The sequence below is a fragment of the Mustela nivalis genome, assembly GCF_964662115.1.
Source record: "Mustela nivalis genome assembly, chromosome: 2".
Taxonomy (NCBI): domain Eukaryota; kingdom Metazoa; phylum Chordata; class Mammalia; order Carnivora; family Mustelidae; genus Mustela; species Mustela nivalis.
The window spans coordinates 129,734,550-129,757,190 of record NC_139021.1 but is presented as its reverse complement, the minus strand read 5'-3'; the positions used below and the strand labels follow the sequence as shown (position 1 = coordinate 129,757,190).

The following is a 22,641-nucleotide window of genomic DNA, read 5'->3' as shown; positions in this document are numbered from 1 at the left end:
TCCTTCATAGTTTTTAAGTTCCTTTAAGGCAGGAAATGTGTTATATATTCATAGTACCTTGTGCATAGTAGGTTCCAAAAGATTATTTGTTGAATTTAATTTACTGTAGCGCTGTGGAAGCTTAGCACTGTTATTTTCCATTTCTTTTTCCTCTGTCACCTTGGATTGAGATAAACATGTTGCTTTCATGAAATTGAGCATTTAATTCAGTAGAATGCCATTATAATATGACTTATCCCACAGAGTTTGAATAGTAAGGTCAAATAATTTCCCTGGAAACTTAATAATATTCTATACAATCTTATTAGCCTGTCTCATAGCATCATAGTCCATGGAATTCTGGTGTGTTTAAAATGGTGAAGTCTCTCTCTGTAGAAATCTGTCTAAATGCACACAGTGAGAATATGGGAGGTAAATGACAAGGAGAGCGAGCAAATGCTAATGTCATTGCAGGTGACATTACTCTACATTTTCAATCACTGATCTTCCAAAGTATGTTCTAATTTACTAAAATAAACCAAGAATTGAATATCTTGTGATCTCCCTTTGCTTAATTAATTATTAGCAGCAGAACAATATTCTGTGATCCACTGCAATTTGTCTCCTTTGTGTTTATCTAGTATCTGACTTAAAAATGAACAGAAGCATTCTGATTCAGCAGAACTGATTTATAACTCATCTGCGTTATAGAGCAGAAATGAATAAATGTTTGCTGAACGTGCTACATATGCTTCGATCACAAAAATGTTAGTTTTCTTTCCTTCTCAAAATATAAGATCTGAGAGATCTTCCTGGTTGAAGTTTGTGGGGTGCTGATTTTGTATAGATATTTCTATAGAGACAAGCAGGTACCTTTATATATATTTGTTTCTGTGATTGGAATGTGAGAGCTTTCTTAGTACTTCCTCATTATGATTTGAAATTATAATACATTCATCACAATTTTTTTCATTAGAAGTAACAGTATTTGCTAAAACAGTTTTTTTTTTAAATGCAGTATGCTCTTTTGTTAGAATGAGGATTAAACATGCTTCCCATTCATGTGTTAATGTTGGTTATACTTATGATACAGTTTAATTCTTTACAATCATTTCACTGAAGGACAATTGGCATGCGTTCACTCTGGATTATGAATGAGAGAAACTGAGGCTCAGTCTGGACTATTCCTCTGTTTCAGCTAGTTAGGCATTTGAGAAAAATGTACTGCTATCCTAATGATTTACTTTTGTTTTCAATTCCAGTTTCAAAGAACATTTGAGTCTCTAAAAAATGTTTCCAATAAATCTGACCTCCAGAAAACCTACCAGAAGCTTGGAAAGGAGCTGGAAAATCTGGATTATTTAGCCTTCAAACGTCAGCAGGTAGGAGTCAGAACTCTTCCTGGTGGAGGAGGTGAACACTTTATGCTTCCTGCCATTCTGCCTGTCAGGTTTAAGTGGATCTAGGGAGACTTATTTCTAATGTTTAGGGCAGAAATAGGTTGTGTTGTGCTGTGCTGACCTGCTGCGTTCATACGGCTTCCTGAAGCATTCATTGTTGTCCTTGCTTTTAGATGTGCAGTTTGGGGGTTTCCACATGTGTCCTTATACCTCCCTTAAAGAAAACTCCTGTTGGTTTGTGAAGCTGTAACTACCCTTTGACTAAGGATGCCTCAATGTCATAAAGGAAACCTCTGTGATGGCTTGGCCAGATGGCTTTTATATTTGACAGGGGGATACTTGAGGAGAAAAATCACCTGATGACCAGAAAAAGGATATAGGTGTACGTACAAAATTAAGGGAAAGAATCATGAATATGCCAAAGTATGAATCTACCTTTAGTTTTCTTATTTGATCTCTGAAGATTAGTGGAATTTTGCTAAATGTGTAAGGGGGAAGGAAAATGTACTTTACAAATGCAAAGCTTTTAGCCTCCTTGTATAGACCTCCAAATAAATACAGAACCAAAATAGATTTTTATAAAGTTGCTTTCAGAATTAGTATAAAAAAATTAGTAATCACTAAATTTGATGTATTTGTGAGATGCTGCTACAGTAACTAGCTAGCTAATTTTCCCAAGCTGATCCTCACCAATTTCCTCAGAGCCACTAGGTGTCAGGGTTGTCAAGCTTTTACTGATTGAATGTTTATTCCCATCAGAACAGCCAGATAGACGTTTAAATTAGGTTGCATGAAATTCGGGAATGTGTTCAATGATGGATAATGTCTAGAAAAATGACGAAGTGGCTGACTCGCATGGCCAAGCACCGAGTCCATTTTTTAAGTCTTTCATGTTAGTATGGCAAAGGTGTGACTCTTTTGTGATTGCCTGATTCACAGATTTTGTATCTTTTGGATGAAGTTTTCAAAGCTGGGCCTCTTTTTTTTTTTTTTTTTTTTTTTAGTTCAGTTTATGAAATCACTGTGGTATGGTCTGGAAGTATTGACTTGAAAAGGGAATTGTGTTCTAGGTTTTGCTTTATCACTGACATTCCATGGGTATTTAGCCTTTCCATTGCCCTATTTTCCTGAGAGTTACTTTTATTTTGTAGAATGTTGTGGGGTAAATGGAATATCTCTTCATATACTTTAATTTATATGAAAAAGGACACAATATCCATTTGAGTTTTATTTACTTATTTTAAAATTAGTGATGGCTTACATATTAGCACATGTAAAGGAAGTGGGTCACAGTTACACAGAGCTACTACAAGAATCTCCCAGATGGTGCTGCTTTAAATTCACTGTAAGTCACTGCTCTGGCCTATGCAATTTTTAGTACAGTTTTGTTTCCAAGAGCCATATTTTATCTCTGAGGGATATTTGAGTTGGCAGGCAATAGTCACTGTCCTCTTCTCTCATCCTTTCTTATTAGCACATTTTCATTGATTAGATTCTTGCATTAGCTAATTGTGAATTTGGAAAAATGTGAATGCTTCAAGGGTAGAAGGGCAAGACTTTGCCTGAATAAAAGACAGATAAGTAAATTGTATGTGTGTTTGAGGAAAAGATGGGCACATGGTGTAAACGTATGTACGCTTATGTATATGTAAATCATATGTATGTTTATTAAAGGCAACTGTATGCCACATATTGTGATTAGTAAATGTATGGATCAGATCATGAAATGTTTATAACAGTACAATGGGGATGGTTTTATGAGCACCATTGAAAACTGTTAAGAGTTAAGTAACTTGTCTAAGGTCACTGGGCTGATAAGATGTAAAGCTGGGCTTTAAATCTAAATCAGTCTGATTCTAGACCTGGGAGTTTTCCAGGTCTCATTCCCAGTACCTTGCAGGGAGGCAGGCTGGAGGATAGGAAGGTGAGGAGGCCTCGGCGTGCAGTATGAAGACAATTTTAGGGATGCCAGACCCAGGGCGTAAAGAGATCTTTGAAAGTGGGTACCTGGTGAGAGGCAAAACAGGGTGGGTTCTCTCTTCACTTCTCTTTCTCTCATGCAGATTTTTAGTATATATGAAAACACAAAACGATTTTTGAAATAATGTCTTTAGACAGCTAAGAAAATGCATGAAACTTTATCTTCACAATCTTCCGAGTATTATATCTAGTAACCATGGTTCTAGTGAAATTTATTCACACAAGGCAGTGTCTTAAACTCAAAGGGACAAATCCTTATGTAATGAACTTAACTGTACACATAACATACTGTCAATCCTTTTGTATTACACAACTCTAGCTCTCCTTATATCTAATGATCATTTTTCTTGATTTCGAAAGAATGGAAGGGGAATTGAGGGAAGTGGAAAGAGGATGATAGAGTAGAAAGTCAGGGACCAAAGACTGATGAAAAAGAGGGAAAGGAACTTGTAGGGATATGATAAGAGGGATCAAATGAGGGAAATTAAATTGTACTTGGTTTTATACTGTGTACCTAGAACTCTTCATTTTATTACTCCCCAGTCTGACTCCCTGAAGAGATGTTAAGAAGGAGACCTGGGAAAATAGTATAGTAAAAGAAAACATTGATTTTTGAAGAATTAAAAATTTTTCAACATAGAAAAATAAGGAGGAAAAAAGAGAGGAATACAAAAAGACATGGCAAATGAGGGAGATGGCAGAGGATAGCAAAGACAAATTTTGTTTACCTCCCATTTTGTTTCCAAATGTAGCAGAGCTTCCTAGGAATTTGTAGTATTAACCAAGTTCTGTACCAAAGCCACAAATGAATTGTTAGGAATTAGTTTGGGCAGGGTTCAGAGAGTCAAAACAACATCAACTCTTCTCTGACGTGATGCGATTTGCCTTTTATCTCCAATCCTACGCCTTAAAAGGCCTCCAAACCTTTTAAACACACACAACTAAGTTTCTTCTGCTGGAGAAGATTCAGGTTTCTGTAAAATTGCAATTCAGCAAGAAAGATTCTGCCTTATAAGGCAGGATTCTTTGTACCAGAGGATTAGTCATGGTTTGTTTCTCGGTCTAACCATATTTATCATTCCTCCTTGTGACAGCACGTAGCTCCATAAGGACAGAGCCTTGTCTGTCACCTTCAATGCTGTATTCTCTGCAGTGTTCACAACAGTATCTGACCCATGGCGAATGCTCAATAAATACTTGTTGGTGCTCTTGTTACTAAGAACAAGGAAGCATACCTGAAGTTTTGGTTTCAGATTACAGGCAATTAGTATTGATGTATTTTACTATACTTTTAAAATTCAGAAGGGCATTAACCCTTTGGCTTCCTGGTTAACCCTTTAGCTTATTTATTATTTAGGTTTTCTCCTAACATTAATAATTTTCCAGTCATTTCTTTAAATAAACACAAAATGTTAGTGTCACCTTAACTGTGAATTATGAATGAGCAGTGGATTGATTATAGTTATTTTCTTGGACTCATTCATTAGATTTTATTTTCTGTCCCTCCCTATGACATTTTAAACATCATTCTCAGAGATTCCCCCCCCCCAACCCCCCACCCCTGGGCCAGAAAGTTCCTGGGAGTACTTTGCTCTAGTCTTTTACCTTTCTTTTTTGGAATTATTGTACTTCTTCTCCTAAGTGTGCATTTAGCTATTTCTTTTCTTTCTTTCTTTCTTTCTTTCTTTCTTTCTTTCTTTCTTTCTTTCTTTCTTTCTTTCTAAGAGTGAGTGCTTATACTTCAGTACCTTGGGCTGTATTTTAAGTTGGGGCACAAGCATCTCTCCATTTTCCTTCTGTCAAAAAGACTAATGTTGAAAATAGCTTTGGTTGGAAAAGGTGAGAGGAGGCCCTGATAGATGAAGTGATGGATTTACCAGGATGAATCAGCTTGAAGTAACCAGATGACAAAGCAAGATTAGCCTGAGAATCTGGAGCCTTTTTCAGTTTTTACTATCTGGAGATGCATTCTTGGAGATTATCTGCTTTGACTGGTTTTTATCTTCCTGGTTAATGTTACATAGGAATGGTAATAGTAAGCTTCAGTTATTATATAGAGCCCAGATTTATGTATTAACTTGAGAGGTTATAAATCAAGAAATTTCCTTGGGGCTTTGGTTTTGTGGAATAAAATAAAATAAAGTTTGATTTTCTGTACTCGAATTTAATTCCCTCTTCTCTTTTCTACCCTTAATACTTATAATAGCATTATAAGACATATCCCCTTCCCAGAGGTTTCTGAAGTTCTTTGGTATAAATTAAAGTTGACATTATTGAGTTGAACATTATGAAGACTGAAGTACATTTACATAGTGATGTGAAAATATGCAAAATTAAAATCCTGTACTTCAGATACATATCCATGTTGGAACACATTACATACCCCTGCTCTCCCTCTTGTCTCCCTAAATATGCCATGCTATTTTGGCCTTCTGCTCTTTTCACAAGGTTTATAAAACTTGGTATTTAGAGTATACCAACCTTTTCTATTTGCTTATTTAATTGCTAATCATTCTTTAAAGCAAAGTCTAGCCTCCCTCATGGCACTTTATCCTATGACCTTTAGTCAATATGTAAACTCTTCCTTCTTTGTCATTTTTAGCTTTTAACCATGTCATACAATTTAGAATCTTATTGCTTATATACTTACTCTTCAATCAGCTCAAGTTAGAGTATGGCTTTGTAGTCAGCCAGATCTAGTTAGACTGTTTGTACCACCTTGGGCATCATAGTTCTTTTTTTTAAAATGTTAGAAAAATAACACCTAACTCATGGCCCGTTTTAAGAAAACAGTATGTAAAACGTAAAGTACATAAATGCTTTAAATCCTTTAAAGTACATAGAGGAATCAGTATATAAAGGGCTTAGCACCATGCCTGACATGTAGTTAGTATAAGTGACAGTTATTATGATGTTGTTTTATATTATTCTCATAAGTCATCTTCCATAATGGTAAGTTTTAGAAGAATATACTCTCTATTCTGTACAGTTTTGTATGGCACATAATGTTCAGCACTGTTCTTAACATATCAGATGGAATGTTTCTGGATATAGATGATGTAGGGGTCAGAGATCTGTGTAACAAACAAATAAACAAAAATCCCAAAACTAGAGATACCTTTTCAGAAAGCAGTTGCATTATTTGCTTCTAATCTGTTTTGTGGTCTCTTGATGGGCAGTAAAAGTAAGGGGTCCTGAGTATTGTGCCATGGCAATCTATGTTAGAAATAAGGTCTCAGACCCAATGTTCTGCTAAATCCCAACTCATGTAATAATTACATCCTATGTTCCTAAACTTCCCTTGTGCTGTTGTTCAGCACATTATTGTTCTCTCTTTAGTGATGATATTCAAGAATGAGCCATTGCTTTTTTCTTTCACTGAGTTGAATGAGTTAATCCCTTCAGATAACTCCCAAACCAGAAGGATACATAATACTTTGTAAATAAGAACCGCCTTTAAAATGATTCCTTATCAATGAGGAAAAATAGAAATAAATTAGAAAAAATTAATTTAGTAAGAATAACTATAGGTTAACAACCTTGCATTGAAAAATACAATTCCAGATGGATAATGACTGACCACATAGAGAATAATCCTAGGCTCACCTTGGAATTCAAGAACACAAGACAACAATGTCTGGCTCTTCTGAAATCAGTGTTTAGCAAAACAGAACTGAATAATGTTAGACTTGTTGTTGTTGTACTCTAGCATATAGAGAAGAGGAAGTTGATGAATTCTGGTAGTAGTCTTCATCAGTGTAAAGACTTATGGCAATAAAAATGTTATAGATCATATAGGATGAGGGGATATGTAATGATATTGCACTAGAAACTGCTTATCTGTAAGGACAGTACAATGTAGAACTAACTTCCCATTACATTACCATGAAAATGGAAGTTGTAAATATGTTTTACTTAAACTTTAAAAAAGAAAGTACCTATGCAGTTGGGATTATTCAGATGAAGTCTAAGAAAGAGTGTAATTGGGGGCTAAATGAGCATTAATAGGAGGTGTTAAGCTTCTAGAGCAATAGTTCTAGAAGCAGTAGATTTACTTCAGTGGTTTTGGCTAGATGAAATATGTTAATAGCTCAATTGGGAGAGGATCCTTCTTCCTTTCCTTGTTCTGTAATTAATCCAACTCTCTTGAAAGAGTTCTGATTGAATTACTCCTTTTAAGAGTAAGTCAACCAAAGACTGCTACATTAAAATTTTCATGTCTACCTTAGATAGTATTCTATTTCTTACTTGGCCAATGAAGTAAAATGATTATTTATGCCATTTATAAAACTGTTTCTGAAGATCCCAAAGCATTTCAGGCATTACTTAAAAATTTATTGCACAGGTATTAAAAATGTTGAATTATAAGACTGTGCTGCACCATAGTTCAAATCAACCCCATGTTTTATTCTATCCACTACAGATGCAATTCCATTTTTATTCAATTGCACCAGTTTGTCTTATAGAAAAAAAACAACGGCATTGCATTTATTCTTGACTTTTCTGGTATGGAGAGAGAAGAAAGTTGGATACATCATTCAAGGTCATCCCAAGCCAGTAACAGAGTCAGAATTAATATTCACATTTCCTAATTTCTAGCTTATTGCAGTAGTCATCTAATCATTTTCACTACTTCATAAACTGCAGATCTTTATAGGGTAATTTCTTTTTCTATAGTTACAGTCTGAAGTTACAAAACCTTATAGATTTTATGTAAGAACCTCATCCTTTATTTAAATAATCAAAATGATGCATATTATATATTGGTTCTCCTTCTAAAATTTGATTTCTACATTGTATATAATTAATAGTCATGACAAGTAGGTATCTCCTAATTAATTAGTAAAGTAGAAACATGGAAACATTTTTTAAATTCCAAGGTTTGCTATTCTGTTTCCATCTGTTGTCTCTGGGGTTCAGTTTATTGGTGGCACTTAGGTAGAAAGCTGTTGAATCAGGCATATACTAGCTGATTTTCATGCACCAGAGAAGATTTATTAATTTTTTACAAGGTTGTTTGCTATGATAGTTTGCCTCATGGGCAGCTTATAGTTACTTTATGATGGAGAATGCTTATTGAAATAGTTAATGCTTTGTTATGGGTTGTTTTCAAAATATACAATGCTGATAGGAATTTTAGGGTGCTAAAAAACTTAAGTGTTTGCATCAATATGCACTTACTTTTGCCTGTCTTACAGTAATATACCTAAGTCCATAAGATAGTCAACAAAAGTTAGTTATTGATGAGGAACTAAAGTCCTAAAAGAGTTAACTCTGAAAAGGCATCTTCTCTAGTCTGATCATTTGAAAATGATCTGTGTGTGCAAAGAGGATATATTTTCACTCCAAGGACATGAGCTGTGGTGGCATATGATGCAGACTGAAAAGGCATACAAGTATCAGAATCTTAAACTAAGGAGTCTTTGGAATTCATCTAACCCAACTATTTTATTTTAGAGATGAGAAAAATGAGGCCCGTGGAGATAGCCTGTACACAGCTACACACTTGCTAATAGCAGAACAGGGACAGTGGCAGGGAGTGACATTTTCTTTGGTTCTTTTGTGAATCCTTTAGCCTAAGTCAGCATAATATGTGTATTGATCCTTCAGTATCTCTGGTTTGTAAACTGAATATAGATATGGATACTTTCAACATCTAAATTTATATGTATACAGTTAGATATTGAAATGCCTGTAAATGGAGGTCATTCAGTAGCACCATTAAAAAAAAAACAACAAAAGACAATGTAGTAATATTACAATATTTTAGAAGAGGTAGAAATTATAAACATCATTTAGTTCAATTACTCCAATACACAGATACACAAAAAATACAGAAAACATCATTGTGTTCTTATATTGCAGAAGAATTTTGATTTAATAATTTCCAGATCCTGTATCCTCTAAAGATTTTATTTATTTGTGAGAGAGAGTACAAGCAGGAGCAGCAGCAGGCAGAGGGAGAAGCAGGCTTCCTGCTGAGCAAGGAGCCTGATAGAGTGTTTGATCCCAGGACCTTGGGATCATGACCTGAGCTGAAGGCAGACGCTTACCCTACTGAGCCACCCAGGTGCCCCTCAAACTTTATTATGTATACAAATCACTTGGGAAATTTTGTTAAAATAGGCATTTTAATTCAGTAAGTTTGGAGTAAGACAGGAGAGTCAAATAAGCTCCTCAGTGATGCTGATGCTGCTGATCTATGGATCACATTCTGAGTGTGAAGGGAGTTTAAATAATAAATTACAGGAGAGTATCATTTCCAGTTGTATCGCAGAAGCCTAATACAATCCCTGGACAATAGTAAGTACTTAGTAAATATTTTGGATTTGGGTGATGATTCAGTAGTAAGTTTTGTGTCTACATGTAGGACATAGAAGGTATTGCCATCCTTACTATGATATCCTTCATCACATATTTTATACCTTTGGTGCTTTTCTTTCAATGTGAAAGGACATGCTTGTGTACATAAATATTGTGTTTTTGTAGATTATGTATTTCAGCAGTTGTAGAAGTTGTTCTTTGCACATCTTTGCCCCAAGTGAAAGAATTAGTTTGAATATGACAGCAGTTGGGTCTAAGGTACAATTGAAGCTGAAGAAGAGTTAAGAATGTAGTATATTTGTGTATCTAAGTTGTAGTGCTCTACCTGGGCGCACAATTAGGAAACAACAACAACTGTTACTGCATCCTTGTCAGGTGAAAAGATTACTGCTATAGCTGTAACTCCTGTGTTAATAGTGGAGCTGGGAGTGTACCTAAAGCACGGCTGGCTAAAATTCAAAGGAAGTATTGATGTTGCTAAGAAGAGGCCAACAGTTTTGCTGACAGTAGAGCTTTAACATGCACACACCAATCGTGTAGCCTTTTGTAGATGTTAAGTTGTTTGTGAGGGGCTTATTGCCTGAGGGCTAATTTAATATAAAATGAGAAATTCAGTTTATTCATCTTTTTTTTTTTTAAAAGGATACTCGATTTTTGCCCTTCAAAATACCATATTTGGACAGTTTCAAGTTGTCTATTTGATTTGATTTGTCTACTTAGGAGGAAACTTATTAGCTTTTATGTTTTTTTCTCATGCTACAAATGTGAAAGCCGTAGAAACACATAGTGAAATACATCTAGGTAAGGGGAAGTACCACCAGAAGATGGAGCAACATGGCTGGTTTACTCTATATCTTGATCAGTGATTTACAAGGGTATATGCATGCTTAGGTTTTCTTCCATATACCGTGGTTTGAAATGACAGAAAAAATATATAAAGTCATCTAATTAATATTCTTCAGAGTCATATTACAGTTTAGATGGGTTATCTTTGAATTTTTACATTGTAAATAGCCCTTCTTTCTTCTATGAGCAGCTGATAATTTGTATTCATTGACTGAATTATTAACTATATCTTGCTTAATATTTTTAGTATCACTTATGGGATTTTAGCAAGTTGCCACAATTAAGCTATAATATACATTGCATTCTTCTCCTTAACTGTATTTTTATGAATCTAATTTTTTCTCTGTTGTAACATACAGCATTAATACATTCTAATATTTGCTATATAAATGCTGCTCATGTTATTATAGCATCTGGTTGCACCATAGTTAAGTATTTATCATTTACTCCATTATAAAACCTTTGTTCCAAAAGCTGTATGAGCCTATTAGATATACACACAATTAGGTAGGTAATGATCTGTGGCTGCATCCATACAGCATCAGCAGCTGACCTGTGGCTGGTTTTCCAAGTGTGGTGTTGATTGTTGAGAGGAGGTACTTAGATTATGGGATGAAACTCTTTTGAATATTCTGAGGGCTCTGTGTGTGTGTGCTCATGTGCTCTGAATTAAGTTCTATATTTTGTTTTAACTTTACTGTTTGCTATTTATTTCTTGACCCTGATTTAGATACTGGTATTTATCTGTTTTGTGCTAAGTTCTCCATTCACACACTGGGGATTACTGAAGCTTTTCTTGGTACTTTTATTGGTAGAAGAAGGAAATGGTCCACCATATGTTTCATTGCTGATAGTTAGACATTTATTTCTTCATCCTAAATTTATATTTGTAAAATTAGAGGTAACTGAGTTTTGGTCTTTTTCCCAGCTTCAATGTTAGAGACATTAAAAAAAAAAAAAAAAAAAAAGGGCTGTCATGGAAGCTGACAGTATGAAGGAAAAATTTGAAGGAAGAATTGAAAGAGGAAAAAAATACATTAATGAAGAGAGCTATAAAAAAAGTGGGGTACTTTTGACATTTTTGATAATCATCATGTGTAAATTTAGAGAAACTAATTGTGGTAACTTTGGTAAATTTTCCAAGTTTGGGGGTTTCTTTGTCAGCTTTTGAGTGTAAGCTCAATGAGGCTTGCTTTCTCAGGGTAGAGGCATCACTTTTCACTTTGGGTCAGAGAAGCAAGTCCTGGGGTGTGATACAATGTGTCCAATAAAAATAAAGAGAATTTTTGGTAAGCATCAATATACTGTATTGAGAAAATATTGGGCAGAAAGTTTTAGCTTGCCTCTTGCTCCCTCTAATAAAACATGTCTATACCATGTAGTAAGAGTAGGCATACTTAAGGTTAAACTCATTTAACAACTGAGGAACTATGTTTATTTTACTTAGAACATGGGTAATATTAAACTGAAGTAAATGGATTAAATGTACCTGAACTTTGTTTTAAATTTAGAAGAACTAAACTAGTTGGAAGCTCTGAAATCTATCAGGAAACAGGAGGTATGTAACTTCTGGCTTAAGATACTTAAGGTATTTGATTACTAACATAATGGGTAAGAATGGGATCCATGAACCTACCAGTGGCAGGGTATTTATGAAGGGAAGGAAGCTTAAATTAGATTCTGCATTAAGTAATATATGCTAGTAAGTTAGCACTTGTGAACATGTGGTGTTCATGACTGACTTATATCAATGGCTATGCATTTTATTCTGCTCCAAACATCTGGCCCTGCAGACATAGAGAATATCTTGATATCTTTGTTACTCTTTATTTTTAAGAAGTTTTAGAAGGTTTATTTCTTACCCTTGGTAATAACCATTTGTATACATTGCTTCTATTGAAAATTAGTAATTTCTTATTGTCATTAGGATATCAATATGAAAAAAATGAAAATGACAATTTTTTAAAATGTTGGTGTAAGTGAAATAGATGTTATTATTCTACATTGTGCATTTTTTATGTACATACTTCTTGCGTATGGTTTTATATGAGACCTGAGATCAATGAACACACTCTAAAATCAAGCTCTTAGACTAAAAACTCTTGGTGATACTGAAGAACAGAAGTAATTGTGAGTAGTTTTAGGATAAATAGACTGGTAACATTTTTATGAAATATGGCATTAAAACATACTTGTTTTGAAGACCAATAAACTGGAAAGACCAGTCACAGTTCAGAATAATAAAGAGGGGCACCTGGGTGGCTTAGCTGATTAAGCATCCGACTCTTGATTTCAAGCCTTGATCTCAGGGTCATGAGAGAAAGCCCCATGTCTGGTTCCACTCTGGGCTTGGAGACTATGTAAGATCTCTCTCTTTCTCTCTCTCCCCCTTTGTTTGTCTCCTGCATCTGGGTGGCTCAGCCATTAAGTGTCTGCATTTGTCTCAGGTCATGATCCTAGGGTCCTGGGACTGAACCGCACGTCAGGCTCCCTGCTCAGCAGGAAGCCTGTGTCTCCTCACATTCCCCCTGCTTATGTTCCCTCTCTCATTCTCTCTCTCTCAAATTAATATACATATAATCTTAGATAAAATTTAAAAATTTTAAAAAGAAAAAAGAATAATAATTTAAAAAATGTAGTTAAGATTGATGTTAAAGTGTTAAAGCATGTTAAAGCATGTTAAAGTGAAGTGCATATTCCCTAAGAGTCCTCTGAAAATGATGTGTGTATCAGAGGAATTATAGGCACCAGAAATAATATATATAGCTTATGATTCTTTCTTTCTTTCTTTCTTTCTTTCTTTTTTCTTTTTTAGAGAGAGAGCAGGGTGGGGAAGGGCAAAGGGAGAGGGAGAGAGAAGGAATCTTAAGCAGGCTCTCTGCCCCAATGTAGGGCTTGATCTCATGACCCTGATATCATGACTTGAGCTAATATCAAGAGTCAGATGCTTAAACAATTGAGCCACCCAGGTGCCCCTATATAGCTTATGATTGTTAATGAAAAACGTGATACATATTTCTTATATGCTACATTTTCTTGTGAACTATATTCTAAAATGGATGGAATTAGGATGATGCTAAGAATTCATTTCATTGTGTTACATTATAAGCAATTAAAAATTTATTTGTAACAGGTAACCATGTTCTCAGAACAATAACTCATTTCATATCTAGCCATCAGTATGAATATTCTCCTTAACTTGACCATACTTTAAAAACTGGCATTACCAAAGCATCTATTGGGTTGGAGCTGGAGTAAATAACGGGTGATAAATTCCTGCTAAAAGGAAACTCAAAATTATTATGCAGTCGTTTGGGAAGTTTGAATTTTTTTTTTTTTTGACCCAGTGGAGTTGGGCAGAATCCGAATAATGACTCATAAAAGATTTCACAGCCATATTTAACTCAATTCAGACAAGTAAAAATATAGAATGTTTTACTTGCCCATGATGCCCCCTTTTAAAAAAAAAGTTAGTAATTGGAGTATAGTTGACATACAATGTTACATTAGTTTTAGGTATACAATATAGTAACTTGACAATTCTGTATATTACTCAGTGCTCACCATGATTAAGTATTGTCACTATATTATTGCCACAACATTATTGACTATATTCCCTATGCTATACTTTTCAACTCTGTGAGAAAATTTATTTATTTATTTAATAACTGGAAGTTTGTACCTCTTAATCCCCTCCATCTATTTCAACCAACCCCCATCCTCATTCCCTCTGACAACCACCAGTTTATTCTCTGTATTTGAGTCTTTTTTTGTTTGTTCATTTTTTAATATTTCACATATAAGTGAAATCATATGGTATTTGTCTTAATTTAAGGCAAATACATTAAAAAATAATGAGATAGTGTATTAAATTTATATCTAAAAACCCAGAACTTGGCTTCAGTAAAGGCAGAGAGTGCTTTATTATTTTTTAAAACTTATCTTCCTCCTAAGCACTAACACAAGTCGTATATACATGAATAAATCCCCACCACTGTGTGAGCCTAGTCTGCTGAAAATAAAAAGGCATATATAATTCTGTCACACAGCAAGATAAAAGCTGTGTTCTTTATGCATGGAAACCATTTTCTACTAGAATGAGTCATAAAAAAAATAATAGAATATAAAGAAAGTGAGTTTATGGAAAGAAGATTGACTTCTTAGCATTATGTAAATACTTTGTACAAGGGTGCTCTGGTGTAAGAAACATACTATGTAATAATTCACTTTAATAAACAATAGGTGATGATTATTAATGTAATAGGGATTTTTAGTGTACATAAATGTTCATTTGCAAATTATTGACAGAGAGTTTAGAATGTTAGGAGACAGTGTCAATTGGACATTCTATAGTAATGAATGTTTCTTCTCTCTGAAGCTGTGGGGACACCTACTATACAGGATAGATTTTTAACTTGTTTAATTTCTGCAATAATCATGTGATGGAATGTTACAGGGTGGTGACCCGAGCCTTGAAATGAAAGTGAAAGCAGGTTACATTTTGGTAATGTCCCATAATATTGAGCATATTGGTCTCTACCCCTACCAACATTTCCAATTCCCCATGACAGGGACTAAAATAGGATGCCTAATGCTTCATGTGCAGGTAGTGGGATTGTCTGAAGGGAGTGCCAAGAGCACACTGTTTAATAAGGAAGAGAACGGATGAGCACATCGTAATCATAAGGGATAAGTGAGTCTTAGGTAGAGGAACCAATCTAGAGAACACATGGTAGTTGCTAAAGGAATATTAAGAAGGGAGATGATATGGAAGAGTTTAGCATCCAGATTAATGTGGTATCCAAGGTACTTTCTTAGAAGCAAAGTGTGCAATAATATGGCACAATTTCACTTTGACACATTATGTTCTCTTTTCCATTTCTTCCTGGACTGCCCATGCTGGAAAGAAGTTTAGGCCTAGATAATAATTAAAAAAAAAAAAAAAAAGGCAATTCTTGATATCTTGCAAGGAGAGGCAAGTAGACATAACCAGATTTTCTTTTTTTCTTTCCCCTATTCCTTGCCACCCCAGGAATTACCTCCAGGCTGGGGAGAAAAGGAGAAGAAAAAACAAGTTTAGTTGTAGTCTGTTTTGTGCATGTCCTCCACCACTGTTGACCACTACTGCCCCCTTTCCTCAGGCTGGGAGATATGATAGAACTTAATCCATTGCAGTTTGGGGGATCTGGGATAAATAATGAAATCCAGGTCTAATCTGGACTTCTGAGAGTAGAAAGTTTTCTAGGGATCTTAGTGTCAGAGTGGGTATTTTTGTTTTTGTTTTACCATATTTTCAAGTCAGAGTCCCCCCCCCCCCACCCCCCCCCAGTTCTGAAATAGTGTGGAAGGCATCAGAGAATTCCCTTGGGACCAGAGTGAAGAGTGAACTACAAAAGTCATCTGAGAGAGGGAATCAGTGAACTTGGTCACATGGAAAAGACAAGGGCAACAGATTAAAGAGGGATGGGTGAGAGAAGTTAGAGATAACCTCAGGGATCACCATTGCCCAGGGATCACCAGTTTGCAGTGGGAAATGAGAGAGCTGCGGATTGTTCCAGTTGTCATTTGAGCAAGTGTTCTCCAGTGCTAAAGACTGGATGGGAGGAGTTGCATGAGGAACAGGAGGCCAGTGAAGGATCAAGGCAGATCCAGGTGGATGTGAAGATGGTTTTCTTCCAAATTGTCCTATATTGGCAGCTTTATGATCTTTCCTGTGGTTTAGACTTATCCCCAAGGAGAGGGAATCAGGAGAAAAATCTGAAAGAGGGATTTAAACCTGAATATGATTGAATTATGAAACTAAACAGATTTCTATCACTGAATTGGGCTGAGTTTACTTAAACAATTAAATTAAACTTCTGTCCTGAGCAAAATGGGTCTTGGAGTAAAAAGAAAATTAATTTTATTCAGAAAAAATAAGCTATTTATTGATTGTACCTTCATAAGGCTGAAAAATAAAAGTTATATTTTTACACATCAGTGTTTATGGTTGTGAAATTTATATATGCTATAAAGTTCTAAATCCAGGACTGAATGGAGGAGCATTATAATATCTGGAAATACAGCAGATATTTTGATGATGATGATGTTAATGACGATGATGGTGTATGTGTGTAGCACCTGAATTTTTATCATTTACTTTGGCTTTTGTATTCCACTTCTGCAATAGCCAGATGGGAGATGAAGTATCATTTTGGTTAGGGTTGCCAGATAAAATATAGTATGCTGAGTGAAATTTGAATTTCAGATAAACAACAAATAGTTTTCTTAATATTAAGTATGTCTCAAATATTGTATAGGCATACTAAAAAAGTATTCATTATTTGTTGGAAATTGAAATTCAACTGGGAATGTTTGATTTTTATTTGCTAAATCTGGCAAGCCTTGCTCTTTGATACATATAGCCAGTGAAAAAATAAAACTAGCCTGCATTATACTCTGTAAAGTTTGACAAAAAATAGGTGCTATACAAGTGTTAATATTACATTTCATAGAAGAGGTAATTCTTTTTTTTTCTTTCAATATTTTATGCATTTATATTTTTTAGAGAGAGAAAATGTGAGTGAGGCGAGGGGAGGGGCGGAGAGTGAGGGAGAGAGAGAAGCTAAAGCAGGCTCCAAGCCCAGTGCAGAGCCAGATGTAAGGCTTGATGTCAAGTCTCTGAGATCATGACCTGAGCCAAAATGAAGAGTCGGTTGCTTAACCGATTCAGTCATCCTGGTGTTCTTAGAAGAGGCAATTCTGTTCATCTTGATGGATTGGGCTGACTCTCTGAGATAGCCAAATCAGGCCAGACAGACTAGAACAGTTTAAGAAAATTGCAAGAATATAACCTATTTGGTGACTTGTTCTAGAACACACAAATAGTAAGTGGCAGAATAAGGTTTTTCCAGGTCCAAATGGCCTTCATAATGCAAATACAGTTTTTAAAGAACTTCTCAGGAACATATTTATTGTATAAGGAAAAGTACTCTTAAAATCTGGGTGGTTTGGTAGCTGTTGCTGTCTTCTCTCATGCACTCTTCCGTTATGGTCAAGCCTATAAAAGGAAACTTAACAAATCTTTTCCAGGAAGCATGTCTTTGAAATTAGTTGAATAATTTTGAAGAAATCATGAGATGCTACTTCTTTTTAACTTGGCATTTTATTCAAAGGGTGTTTCTGAAATTAAACCAGTGGGAGTTTAGCCAAAATAGTGCTGTGACACAATGATGTCATTTAGAGAAATGTTGTGCTGAGTTAAATAGCTCTAATTATTAGCAACTTTAAAATCATAAAGCAATTAAAAAAAAAAAAAACCCTTCACTTCTCTACTTCAGTGGAATACAGTTTCATTATGTGAAACATTTCACCTGGTTTGGATAGTGGCTGTCAGTGACTGTTTGAGATCCCAAATTTTTCCTTATACTCAATTTACTCTTGTGTCCCAGAATAATCCTGTTTTCTGGATCCCATTTTCCTCTGTCTTCTGAGGACCTCGCTCCAATTGGAATGCCTATTTTCTTACTACTTTCAACTTTTCTTACTCGTATTTCCTCCCTAGCTCATTATTAACCTGCTAAAGTTTGGCCCAAACACACATCAACCTTCATTTAAAGCTGTGTCTGTCTGGGGGCACATCTGTGGCTCAGTTGGTTAAGTGTCTGCTTTGGCTCAGGTCATGATCCCAGGGTTATGGGATTGAGCCCTGCATCGGGTTTTGTGCTTGGTAGGGAGTCTGCTTCTCTTTATCTCTCTCCCTCTGCCCCTCCCCACTGCTCTTTCTCCCTCCTCTTTCTCTCTGTCAAATAAATGAGATCTAAAAAAAAAAAAAAAAAGAAAGAAAGAAAGAAAAGCTGTTATCTGCTCCAGTAACAGTCCTATCTCTTTTCTATTCCTCATTGCAAAGTTTCTGAAATATTCTAGGTGAGCTAACCTGCTTACTTAGCTCTATCAGTTCTTGGACAGAAGTAGGAAAATCGAATTATTTCCTGTAGCTAAGTATTATTAACTGGCATTCTGTTCCCATTAAGAATCACATACCAGCGGCGCCTGGGTGGCTCAGTGGGTTAAAGCCTCGCCTTCAGCTTGGGTCATGATTCCAGGGTCCTGGGATCAAGCCCCACATAAGGCTCTCTGCTCAGCAGGGAGCCTGCTTCTCCCTCTCTCTTTCTCTCTCTCTCTCTGCCTGCCTCTCTGCCTACTTGTGATCTCTGTCAAATTAATAAAATCTTTAAAAAAAAAAAAAGAATCACATACCATAAAAATTTCAAAATTAGCCATGAAAATAAATGAAAACAAATTTAATATATCTTTTCTTAAATGTATTTTAAGCATATGGAAACAAACTCAACATAAAAGCTATGCAATAAAAATACTCCTTTTGTGAATTTTTTTTCATGGATTGGCCTAGGTGAGGCTTCTGAAAATAGGAGACCAAAGAAGTAAAGGCTCTTTCATGGTAAAGCTACCTTCAGAAAGCACAAGCGTTTTTGTTGTTTTAAGGATCTTCAAACTGCATTCAAATTTAGGTCAATCTGTTATTAACATTTTTGTTCATTCATTGGACATGAATATTTCATTGGTCTTTGAATTGTTAAATACAGGTGAGGGAAGCTTTTATGATTTTTTTTCTTTTAATGATTCCTTCCTCACTTTAATATGAGTCAGCTGATTTGCTCTGTCTAGACCAGCTCAGCAGCATCGCCAATGGACTCAGTAAGGAGATGACTTTATTAAGAGTTGTAGGACAGATGTAAATCTGTACCAGTTTTAGTAATTTTTTTGAAGTTTTAATTATGTCCTTGCTGTCTTCTCCTTAGCATTGGTTGTTCCTCTTCTTGGAATGCTTTTCCGTCAGAACTTCATAGCACGGTTCCTTCTTATATTTCAGGTTTCAGCTTAAATACTACTTGCTTAGAGAGACATCTCTAATCCATCTAAGGAAGAATCATCTACCCCTGGCCTCTTCATAACCCTTATCAATGTATGAAATTATCTTGTACATTTAATTTTTTGTTGTTTATTGCTCAACTTTCTTCATTAGAATATAAACACCTTTTCTTTCTTCATATTGAATTGTACTCAATAAATATTTATTAAAGAAATGAATGATATGAAAGTTTAGTGATATCAGTGTATCAAAAGTCAAACATTTCCTAGTAAGGGTTTGTATGTAATTGTTTTTTAAACTTCTAACTTATGGGGCACCTGGGTGGCTCAGTCAGTTAAGCATCTGTCTTTGGCTCAGATCACGGTCCCATGGTCCTGGTTTTGAGCCCTGCATGGAGTACTGAATTGAGCTCCCTGCCCAGCGGGGAGTCTGCTTCTCCTTCTCCCGCTGAACCTCCCCTCTCTTGCTCACTTGGTCTCTCTTTTTCTCTCTCAAATAAATTAATAGATAATCTTTATTTTATTTTTTTTTTTAAAGATTTTATTTATTTATTTGACAGAGAGAGAAATCACAAGTAGGCAGAGAGTCAGGCAGAGAGAGAGAGAGAAGCAGGCTCCCGCTGAGCAAAGAGCCCGATGCGGGGCTTGATCCCAGGACACCGAGATCATGACCTGAGCCGAAGGCAGCGGCTTAATCCACTGAGCCACCCAGGCGCCCCAATAGATAATCTTTAAAAAAAGAAAAAGCTTCTAATTTAGTTTTTACTTTTCAGTAATCTGGTTTCTGTCCTCTAGTTGCACCAATACTGTTGTTGTTTATGATCACAGATGCAGTTGACATTTTTCAGAACTTTTAACTTCTGTAATGCATTTAACACCATCAGCTGGCCTTCCTTCTTATATATCTTAATTTTCTTTCTTTCTTTCTTTCGTTCTTTCTTTCTTTCTTTCTTTTTTTTCTTTACATTTTCTTCCTACTTATCTAAATACTTTGCACTTTCTCTCAGGGTAAATGTCGGTATTTCCCAGAACATGACTGCCTTTCCTTTTCCTTCCTCTTCATTTTTCTTTTTCTCTTTTTTAAAGCCTTCTATGTACACTATAGAGTTATCTCCTATTTACCTATAGCCTCAATAAGTACCTCTAATTGATAATTAGATGATTCCAATTTCTTCACTTTACTCCAGATATTTCTTTTTAATTACAGAATTTATCTGGGTAGTTAATGGGCTTTTTTCAAGCTCAGCATATCCAAAGTTTACTATTATCTCTTCTTGCCCTCCATTACCAATCCTTCTTTCCATTTGTAGTCCGTCTTTTAGCAAGTGCCTCCTACTAACTGATTTTCTTGCATTCAGTTTCACTCCTCTTAAATTCAGCCTTAAATATTGTTGCTAGAAAGGTTTTTTTAAATAGCAAATCTGAGCATGTCATCATGTAAAATCCTTCACTGGTTCTCCATTGCCTTTAGAATAAAATCCAAATTTTATAAGGCATTTAAGACCCTTCCTTTTCCAATAAGAGCCTTGTTTTCAACCATATCAGAATATTTGTAGTCTTTTGAACATATCACATTTCCTCTGGCTTCTTATGCCTTGGCATATACTGTTATTTCTGTATGATTATTTTCTTCTTAGAGTCTCATGGCCTGGCTCTTACTTGTATTTCAAGTTGCAGATTTGACTGCTCCTAATTTGGGGTAGATGTCACGTTTTAGTGTTTTGAAACCATTCCATGCATATTTTTATCACATCACTTGTCATACTGTACTTTATTTTCCTGTCCCCTTTAACTATATTACAAGCTCCTTGAAGTCATGAAGAAAATTCTTTCCTCTCTATTCCTCAACACCTCAAATCATGCCAGGGACAAAGTTGGTTTTAATGTTTTAATGACTGGTTGTCATGTGAACAAGTAATTACATAGTTCTTTGAGTATCTCTGTCTCTCTCTCTCTCTCTCTCTTTTTGGTGTGAAGAGCCTTCATAATCTTTTGAGGGTTACTTGATTGGATATTGTGTCACCATTTTCTTTTGTCTAATTGTTATTTTCGGGGAGGAGATAGTATTTTCATGAACTGAATTGTTTTGGTTCTTATTTCTGTCTTCTTGTTATATTAGTTTTTATACTTGTAGATTGCTTGAGCCTTTGTATTTCTGTGATGGTCTAGAAGGGTTTGTAAGATTCCTAGTTTAAGCTTTTCTATCAAAGTTGCAAAATACAGTTTATTTCCTGGATGGCTTTTTCTGGGTGGGATGGTGAGGGAAGGGGTAGGAATCCTTCAGTTTTTTAAAATATTCTTTTGTTTTGTAGGATCCTGAATTTCCCTTTCTCATTCCTTTTTATGTTCACTATGCAGTTTCCAGAGAGTGTTTCTCCATTCCTTTTTGCCCTTTTCTCCCCCAAAGCCTTTCTAAGACTGATCTTAGAGTCTTGTGCTCTAGTCTCTCTCTCTCTAGTTGGCTCTGATCTACTAGGACTTTTTCCCAGCATTTGTGGAATTTCTTTTTCTAGCTGTGATTTTAGATCAGTTGTAAATGTTGGTGCTGGGTTCCCTCTTCTATTTTCAGTGTAGTTTTCTTCCCTAGACTGTTCATGTTCTCCGGGAAGGCTTGCCCTAGGATTGTGAAGGGTTAGCATGCTGGGATTTGGTGTTAATTTTTCCATTTACATGTAATTTGGAATATAGGTTGTTCTCTTTTCTTTATTTATGTTGATGACATAGGTTTTGTGTAGGTTTTTTGTTTGTTTGTTTTTTAATTTTTTTGAGAATGTGCTTGGAGATTTGGAGTTATACCGGTAGCATGACCTTGGCTATCCAGATTTTGATCATAAATGTTTAAGAGGATTGCAAAAACAATTACCATTTATCTCCTGGTAATGTAATTTATTTCTTTGAAAAAATAATTTGAAAGATCCTTTAGTAAGTGTTATGAGATTTCTGTTGGAATACCTAAATTGTCTAATAGCCTTAATTTAAAAAAAATAAATACAATGCTTAATGGTAAGAAAGGTAGAGAAAAGATGAGATTTAGCACCAGTTTCGCCCTTGCACAAATTCAGATTAGGATATAGGAGATAGGAAGCAAATTAGGGTCTTCAGAGTTTATGGCCAGTAGAAAAATTCAGGAGAATAAAATTATAGTAAGATTAGTACTTTAAGCTAAAGACATTTGTGGCAAGTTTTCTCTTCAAGAAAAGTAGCTAAGTGGGGTGCCTGGGTGGCTCAGTGGGTTAAAGAC

General features: G+C 35.4%; 1 protein-coding gene across 3 annotated transcripts in view; it reads left to right on the top strand.

The window, feature by feature from the left end:
• The window catches only part of CTNNA3 (catenin alpha 3), a 1,840,263-nt gene that overhangs the window by 219,089 nt on the left and 1,598,533 nt on the right, over nucleotides 1-22,641 (top strand). For all 3 annotated transcript variants that reach the window (XM_082714750.1, XM_082714748.1, XM_082714749.1), the window contains exon 5: nucleotides 1,242-1,361. In XM_082714750.1, coding sequence (XP_082570876.1) covers nucleotides 1,242-1,361 — 120 coding nt within the window. The remainder of the gene's footprint in view (nucleotides 1-1,241; nucleotides 1,362-22,641) is intronic.